Source organism: Acanthamoeba castellanii, assembly GCF_000313135.1.
Source record: "Acanthamoeba castellanii str. Neff unplaced genomic scaffold scf7180000084708, whole genome shotgun sequence".
NCBI classification, from domain to species: Eukaryota; Discosea; order Longamoebia; family Acanthamoebidae; genus Acanthamoeba; species Acanthamoeba castellanii.
In genome coordinates, this window is record NW_004457620.1 from 175,286 (window position 1) to 183,366 (window position 8,081).

General features: G+C 63.5%; 3 protein-coding genes and 1 pseudogene across 3 annotated transcripts in view; 2 read left to right on the forward strand and 2 right to left on the reverse strand.

Moving 5' to 3' along the window:
- Positions 1 to 2,125, reverse strand: part of ACA1_142430 (HEAT repeat domain containing protein) — a gene marked incomplete at both ends in the record, with an annotated part of 4,481 nt that extends 2,356 nt beyond the window's left edge. The window contains 8 exons of the mRNA XM_004349589.1: positions 41 to 236; positions 415 to 496; positions 613 to 704; positions 854 to 977; positions 1,034 to 1,064; positions 1,274 to 1,435; positions 1,552 to 1,698; positions 1,886 to 2,125. Of these exons, the coding sequence (XP_004349639.1) occupies positions 41 to 236; positions 415 to 496; positions 613 to 704; positions 854 to 977; positions 1,034 to 1,064; positions 1,274 to 1,435; positions 1,552 to 1,698; positions 1,886 to 2,125 (1,074 nt within the window). The remainder of the gene's footprint in view (positions 1 to 40; positions 237 to 414; positions 497 to 612; positions 705 to 853; positions 978 to 1,033; positions 1,065 to 1,273; positions 1,436 to 1,551; positions 1,699 to 1,885) is intronic.
- A 394-nt stretch (positions 2,126 to 2,519) lies between these two features.
- On the forward strand, positions 2,520 to 3,587 carry ACA1_142540 (annotated as a pseudogene).
- Positions 3,588 to 3,788: 201 nt separating this feature from the next.
- ACA1_142550 (uncharacterized protein) lies at positions 3,789 to 4,780 on the reverse strand (the record flags this gene model as incomplete). Its single annotated transcript, XM_004349590.1, has 5 exons — positions 3,789 to 3,999; positions 4,095 to 4,168; positions 4,265 to 4,399; positions 4,488 to 4,581; positions 4,692 to 4,780. The coding sequence occupies 5 exons, from the start codon at positions 4,778 to 4,780 to the stop codon at positions 3,789 to 3,791; spliced, it is 603 nt and encodes a 200-aa protein (XP_004349640.1).
- Positions 4,781 to 6,315: 1,535 nt separating this feature from the next.
- The window catches only part of ACA1_142560 (Ehepsin, putative), a gene marked incomplete at both ends in the record, with an annotated part of 3,674 nt that continues 1,908 nt past the window's right edge, over positions 6,316 to 8,081 (forward strand). Inside the window, 6 exons of the mRNA XM_004349591.1 lie at positions 6,316 to 6,344; positions 6,448 to 6,515; positions 6,619 to 6,807; positions 6,989 to 7,056; positions 7,244 to 7,519; positions 7,733 to 7,889. Of these exons, the coding sequence (XP_004349641.1) occupies positions 6,316 to 6,344; positions 6,448 to 6,515; positions 6,619 to 6,807; positions 6,989 to 7,056; positions 7,244 to 7,519; positions 7,733 to 7,889 (787 nt within the window). The remainder of the gene's footprint in view (positions 6,345 to 6,447; positions 6,516 to 6,618; positions 6,808 to 6,988; positions 7,057 to 7,243; positions 7,520 to 7,732; positions 7,890 to 8,081) is intronic.

Genomic DNA, 8,081 nt, shown 5'->3' on the forward strand with positions numbered 1-8,081 from the left:
GGGGGGTGTCCTCGGGCGTGGGCGGGAGCGGGCGAGCTACCTTGGGGGCGAGAACGACGATGGAGCGGATGGTGAGCTCGCGCAGCTTGGGCGAGAGGTCGGAGAAGCCCAGGGCGAGGTTGGTGTAGATCTTGTCGTTGATGAGCGAGGGCGTGAGGTGCTCGGCGAAGCTCTCGATGTTGCTCAGCAGGTTGGTGCGCATCTCCCGGTCCGTGGAGCCAAACCACTTCACCACGCTGCAGCACCATGGTACCACACCCCACCCCACACCTCACCGAGGTGAGGAAACAACCCATGGTCGCCCCCCCCCACCGAACGACGTCGTTCTTGGCCTGCAGCTCCGCAAGCAAGCAAGCAAGCAAGCCAGCCAGCCAGCCAGCAGCGGAGACAATGTGAGGAGGAGGAGGGGGGCACCTGGGGGTGATGCGGGCGGCATAGTCGTCGGGCGGCAGTTGGGAGCCGATCTTGAGAAGCGGACCCAGCGCTCGCGAGTTGGCTGCAGGGGCGAGTGGGGGAGGGAGAGAGAGAGTTGGTATATATACCAAAGACCTCCAACGAACGAAAAGGGGGAGCAGGCGGCGGCGGGTGGGGGTGGGGGTGGGGGTGGGGTACCATAGCCGTAGTCGAGGGCGGTGACGAGGCTGGGAAGGATCTTCTGCGTGCAGAGTTGCTTGGGGAAGTGGTCGATCTGATTCCCGAGTTTGCTGCAGTGGACGGAGAGGGAGGGGGGAGGGGAGGGCGACAGGCGCGGATTAGTGGCCAGCTCGTCTCCGGCTCCCGCCCGGCGCTGTCGCCGCAGTTCCTCAATTGCGTCGTGCCGCGAGAATGGAGCGGTGGCGGTGGCGGTGGGTACCCGAAGAAGGTGTCCTTTTCGTGGGAGTCCTTGAGGGCGATGTTCTCGAGGAACTGAAGGGCGTCGACGAGCGGATTGGAGAAGTATTTACACGTGGCCACCAGCTGGGCCGGCTCCGGCCTACCTTTGGGCGTCGACACCAGGCTGCGGTACTGCGGCGCGAGCGACTATGCGGCGAACGCAACGTTGGCGGTGAGATGACGGCGCTTGTCTCGACCACCAGAGCGAGAGCGAGAGCAAGCATTGGCTATTTCTCTCTCTCTCTCTCTCTCTCGTTGTGTGTGTGTATACACAGGTGTGTGTGTGTCGTGTGTGTCGTGTGTGTGTGTGACTGTGTGTGTCGTGTGTGTCGTGTGTGTCGTGTGTGTCGTGATTGTGTGGTCGTGGGAGTGGTGCCTGGGGCATGTTGCGGGGCTTGACGAGGTCCTCCTGGCTCTTGAGGGGTCCGTTGAACACCTCGTAGAGGAGGCAGCCGTACATGTACATGTCGATCGCATGGGGCGCCATCTTCTGCAGGGCCGCCGCCGCATCACGCTTCACCTCGGGCGAGTGATACCTGCTGTCGACCAGCTCCAGCTGTTGCTGTTGGACGGCCGAACAAGGCACGGCGTCAGCACGCGACGCGTGAGCCACACTCCAGCTCCGCTACCGGACTGCGGCGATAAAAATGAAAAGGCGTGGCGGCGGTGGCGGGGTACCTTGAGCGCGGGAGCGGACTCGGAGGGCGAGGAGACGAACTCGAGGCCGCCCAGCTTCCAGTCGCCGGCCTTGCTCACGAAGATGGACGACAGGGTGACGTTGCCGTGCACCAGCTGGCAGTCTCCATTCAGAAACTGCAGACCTTTCTGCTCCGCGCCACGCCACCACCACCACCACCACCACCAGTCAGAGCCAGCGATCGACATCCACGGCCAGCACACACGCGTGCCACCCACGGCAGCGCCCCCGGTTGAACGATCGAAGCGAGCTGCACGGCACGGCACGCAAAGCCGTGAAAGTTGACATTGGGGGGCGGGGGCGCGAAGGACGCACCAGCACTTGGCAGAGGCCCCACGAGAGGTGGTGTTCGTTGGTCTTGATGTCCGGGAGGGCATCGCGCAGGGGCGTCACGCGCTCGGTGACCATGTAGAAGGTGGTGGGCAGCTCCAGCCCGTCGAGGTAGGTCACAAGGCTGGGGTGGCGCAACGTCTTGAGCCGCTTCAGTGTGTTGCGTGCCACGTCGGCCAGCGCGGGCTGCTTCTGCACATCAAACACGAACACGGACACCTTCATGCCGTCCGCCTGTCCTCGTCCCCCCCCCAACCACAAATGATAACGGCGTGAGCTGGGTTGCCCCCATCTGCAGCCATCCCCCTTTGGCTGATTCCAAACTACGGGGATGAGACAAAAAAAGGGAGGGATCCTGTTGGTACGTGCCTTGCGCGTGCCCTCGTGGAGGGACCAAACGGGGGCATCGCTGAAGCCTCCTCCCGTTTGTGGTCCCACCTCGTAGCCAAACGTCTGCGATTGTTGCGCTCCCATGGCGAGATGACCAGGAGTCCCGCAGTTCTGATGTCTGTCTGGTTGCGGACCAGCCTCCTAATTTCTTTTTCTTTCAGGTTTCGTTCTTATTTTCCTTCCTTGTTGGTTTCTTTTCTTGTTGTTATTCGAGAGCGCGACAAGAGAGATGAGGCGGGGACTCGTGGTGCAGAGATTTGGAGGTTCCTCGGGCAGTACCGGCAGCCTGTTCGCTGCTTCTGCCGCTTCGTCGTGCGGCAGGAGGCAGCTGGTGCTGACTGGACCAGCGCTGACGCGCTCTTTCCGCACAACCCCCTGCTCTGCGGCACCGGAAGATTTGGAAGACGATAAAGATGGTGTGGAAATTAATGCGGAAGATGTCGAAGGAGAGGAGTATGTGTCCAACAGCAACGAAAGCCAGGCCGACAAGAAGAGGAGAAGCAAAGAGGCGCGCTACGCGGCGGAGAATGCAGAATTGGATTTCCTCGCCAAGGCCCTCATCTGGGACTACAGGGGGCAGCACGCCCCGCGGCCGATGCTGGCCGAGGAGACCAAGGAAGAGCTCTATCGCCTCCACAAGGAGGACCCCAAGCGATGGGATCTCGAGAATCTGAGCCTCTACTTCGGCCTCCGCAAGGACCGCGTGCAGGCCATCCTCACGTTCATGGGCATGCGCGACGTGGCTGTGCGCAACGGCGAAGTGCTCAACGGAGGCGTCGTGGAGCTGCTCGAGCAGGAGTTCGGCGTCGTGGGGCGTCTCGCCGACAAGCGCGTGCTCGACGAGGAGCGCGCCGGCGGACGACCCGGCAGTGGCCTCCCGCTCGAGGAGGATGCCATCGACAACGACGCGCGCCTTCTCGACCACGCCCGCGCCGTCCGTCTCGCTCGTGCGCCGCGTGGCGCGCCCCTCAAGGAGCTCCCGCCCCAGCCTCCCAAGGCCGCCGACGGCTCCCAAGTGCCCGAGGCCAAGCCCCACGTCCTGCGCCGGCCGACGCCCACAGAGCCCCGCAGCTTCAAGGGCACCATCTTCATGGAGCGCGACTCTCGCCGCCCGCCTTGGGGCCGCCGACGTCGCTACAACGACGCCACGCGCATCATGTACATCTCCGAGCCCGACGGCACCCTCCGCACCCCCACCTGGGACGAGCGCCGCCTCCTCACCAGCGCCGACAAGCACATCCCGACCACCGCCCGCTACGCCGTCGGCGAAAACCGCTTCTTCAAGGACGACAACTGAAACAAGCACACACTCCACCACACACACACTCTCTCTTCTCCTCTCTTCGCTTTTCTCGTTCTCATGCGCCGTTCGTACTCCCCACGGCCACAAATAAAGGAAACAGCGCACACGCGCGCGCGTGCGTTGCTTGCACAGCACAGCACAGGCCGCCGCCACCGCCACCACCCGCTCCTCGCCCGGCGCGCGCTTGCCGGCTCATCAGGGCTTCTTCTCTGCGGCCTTGCTCCGCGGAGACCTGAGGGTGGCGGCCTTTTCCCTGCTCGACTTGCCGCCGCCGCCGCCGCCCAACGGTTTGTCCTTATTCTTCTCCTGCTGCTGCTGCTGCTGCTGCTTGCCGGACGAGGGGCCGCGTGGCTTGCGGTCGTCCCTCTCCTCCTTGTCCCGCCTTTCCTTCTTCACCTCCTCGTCCCTGCAGGCGAGGCGGCAATGGGGGCAGATGGTGGACGTCCCATCAATCAAAGCAAGATGTGGGGGAGGAGAGAGGGGGCAATTGGGAGTACGCACTTGCGCTCGCGGCTTCCACTGCGCGGTCGCGCGCTACGGCGTTCCTCACCATCGGCCTCCTGCAGGCCCGCCGCCTGAGCGCCCCACCGCCGCCGCCGCCGCCGGGCATATCTCTGGTTAGTACCCACATATCGGGGGGGGGGCTGATCTGGGCGTGTGGGGGGGGGCACCTCGACCGAGAGGTAGTGCTCGAGGGCGATGATCCGCTGTTGGGTCTGCTCCGCGCGCTTCTCGCTGAGCTGCTCCTCCAGCCCCAGGAGCGCCTCACGCGCCACTTCGAACTCCTTCATGGCCGCCGCCAGCGCCTGCGCAGATCACCACCACGGGTGAGCATCGACCACCACGACCACATTGGCCAGGCCCTGACGACCTCTCCAGGCCAGACAGACGCACGTTGTGCGCCCTGTTGAGGTTCTTGATGGCGTTCTTCCGCAGGCGCTCCTCCTTCTCAAACTTGCCCTTGAGGTGCGCCAGCTCCTTGGCGTACCTGTGCCGACACGTCAGGGCAACACACAACACACAACACACAACACACATCACACATCACACGTCACACGTCACACAACAAATGCGAGCTGGAGTGGAATGGTGGGGTACCGCGAGGCGTTCTTCCTGTCGAGCTCGGACCACTTGGGATCGGGGTCGCAGCCTTCGGTGGCTCGCCCGCGCGGAGAGACCAGGACCATGTCGGCGCGCGGAGACAGGAGGGACAGCGTCGATTGGTGCCCCGGGACGCTGCCCGACGCAAGGTGGAGGCGAGTGGAAGCCTTGGGTGCCCCGCCGCCACTGGCGGAGGCCGAAGCGCTACCTGTTGCCGGCTGCTGCGGTGGTTTGACCCACGGGGGCGGAGATGAGGCTACCGAGGCTCCACTACCACCACTGCCAGCAAATGAAGCAGCCGATGTCGAAGGGCCGGCCCTCTCCGGGGACGGTGCGCCGGCCGAATGCGCTGGTTTCACCCACGACGGCGGGGCAGCTTTCTGCGCTGTGGCTGCCGCGGGAGATGGCGAGGGCTTTGCCGCCGGAGATGCGGCCTCGCCCCTCTTGGCCGCCAGGAGCTTGCGCTTCCACTCCGGTATCTGGGCCTCATCCTGATGCTGCGCACCAGCAGCGTTGGTGGTGCGGGTGACGCTGCTGCCGCCGCTTTCCGACAACCCCGCTGGCCCTGCACCACTCACGATGACCCCACTGGAGGGAAGGGGGGGGAGGCATGCGAAAACACCCCAAGTCAACGACCACCTACTTACTCAGTCGTCCACAGCCAGTGTCGAGGGCGCTCGTACCTGTTCGTCTTCTTGAGATTTGCCTTCCAGTTGACCATCTTGCTGCTGTCCGCGCCGTTCTTGCTGGTCATGGTGGCCGGTGGTGGCTTGACGGGCGCGGCATTGGCCGAGCGCAGCTTGGCCAGCCTTTGGAACTCGAACTCGGCGCCTGCTCCGGCTGGAGGCTTGCCGCGGGGGCTTCTCGAGCCCTTCGAGGAGGACTGCGCGTGCTTCTCTGCCACAGCTCCAGCCGGCCCCTTGACCTTCCCCGTGTCCCCGGTGCCGGCTCCCTTGAGGCCTCCCTTGCCAGCGGCCCACCTCTGGGCCAGCTCGTTCCTTTCCTCCTCTTCCTCTTCCTCCTCTTCCTCCTCTTCCTCCTCCTCTTCGCTCTCCTCACCGTCCTCCTCTCCCTCCTCCTGCTCACTGCCTTCTTCCTGCTCCTCGTCCTCTCCTTCTCCACCATCTCCGCCATCTCCTTCTTCCCCTTCCCCTTCTTCTTCCTGGCCGGCAGAACCTTCTCCTTCACATTTTTCTTCCTTCGACTGGTCGGGTCTCTCGGGGGGGTTGTGGGCCAGGGTCCCCTCCTTCTTCTCGACCTCTACCGCGGCGGTGGTGGTGCCCCCTTCATCGGAAGCGGCTTCGTCCGGCTTACCCCAGTACGCTTCTCCATCGGCCTCGCCAGACATGTCTTGTGTGTGTGGTGTGTGTGTGTGTGTGTGCGTGCGTGTGTGTGTGCGTGCGTGCGTGCGTATCTATAGAGGCGTGCACACAGAGGGATGGACCAGATCGGTGGTCGTGGTTGTTTGCCGCACAGACGTCAAGAGGCCACAAAAAGGAAACCAACTTTGGATTCTTGTGAAATGCAATTTTTTTTCGAAATTATGTTGTTTTCCACTTTGTTTCGAAAATTTGCATTTCACAAGATTTTTCTGCTGGCACCACCCAACAGCCTGCCACCCATGTTCAGCTCGTCATCTTCCACTCGTGGGTACCCTTTCCGGCGTGGCTTCTCATGAATCTCCCAGTCATTACTTCATTTCATCTCCTTTTATTATTACGTGCGGGGCTAACTCGCACTGCATCGGTGCCAGGCTGGTGGACAAGGCCACGGCTGACGACGATGCTCCCACCCCCGGGTACTTGTACAACGACCTCGCCAGTGCGCCCCCCCTCTCCCTCTTATTCTTTATTTTTCCTTTTCGTTGTTTGTTTCGCAATTATCGTAGTAATTTAAATATTATTTAAAACGTGTGCCGTGGCAGAGGCCACGTTCAAGTCGCTCAAGGACTGCCAGGTGGTGGAGGACCAACTCCTCACGCGGCTCACCAAGAGCGTGCCGCCCGCCGTCAAGCTCAAATGCCTGCGCGTGGCCAAGCACTGCGTCCTCAAGGGCGAGATCTCCTTCAAGCGCGACCTCCAGCGCCGCCTCGGACCCATCCGCGCCTGCCTCGGTACCTACCTCTTCCCCGTCGTCGTCGTCGTCGTCATCGGTGTCATCGTCACAATCTGCTGCTGCTGCTGCTGCTGCTCCTCCTCATCGTCTCGTGCTCCGCCCAGCACACGATCAGGCGCACGCGCCGTGGTTGGCAGACGCAGTCTCACTCACTCACTCCCTTTCGGGTCCTTTTGTAGAGTGCCGGGGGCCGCCGGACCCCATCCACGGCGACGCGCTCTACCGACAGATCAGGGACGAGGCCCAGGTAACACACACCCCTCCCCCCTTTACGGCCCCTCCTACGGCAGCGCTGCCGCCGCCCAGCAGGCAGCTGCTCGAACGTGCATCCGTGTATATATGTGCGTTTATGCGTGCGTGCGTGCGTGCGTTGCATGTTCTTACACCGCGCCATGGCCGGGACGACCCTGGTGTATGGCATGGCGTGTGCGCAGGAGCTGATGAATGCCATATTCGACACGGAGGACAAGGCGAGGCCGCGCATGGAGGGGACCGAAGGTGCGGGCGCCCCTGCTCTCGCCTCGCCCGGCGCCCCTCGCACCATGGGCGGCTTCGGCGGCCACCACCCCGAATCCGACAGCAGCAGCAGCAGCAGCAGCACGTCGTCGGCCTCTGCGCGCATCTCCGAACTCTTCAGCTCCTTCAAGGGCTCCTCCTCCTCCCCCTCCAGCGGCGGCGGCGGTACTGCTTCTCTCTCCCACCGCCACGTGGTCCTCCGCTACCGCCCCCCATGTGGTCATCCTCACCCCAACCCCCTCCTGTTATTATCCTATGTACTGCCGCCACGCACACACGCACACACGCACACACGCACACACACACACACACACACACACGCACCACACGCACACACGCACACACGCACACCTGCACACACGCACACACGCACGCACGCACCACGGCCCTACCACCACTGGCATCAGGCGGGGCTGGGGCAGGGCGGCGATGCCTCGTTTTCGCGGCAGCCGGGTGCCTTCCCCTCGGCGGAGGCCATCGAGGGCGGCGGTGACGGTCGCAAGTACATGGCGGGCATGGGCAACACGGACTACGACCCGCACCGCCACGCGCCCACCAAGCGCGGTACCACCAGCCACCACCACCACCACCACAGCACAGCCAGCCAGCCGCCGCCGCCGCCGCCGCCGCCACGACGACCACCACCGGCCATTTTCCGCATCCCTTCTGAGTGGTGGGTGTGACTGGGTGTTACTGCTACTCACCCACCACGCGTGCTGCTGCTGCCTTGCTGCCTTGCTGGTCGTTGGATGGTTG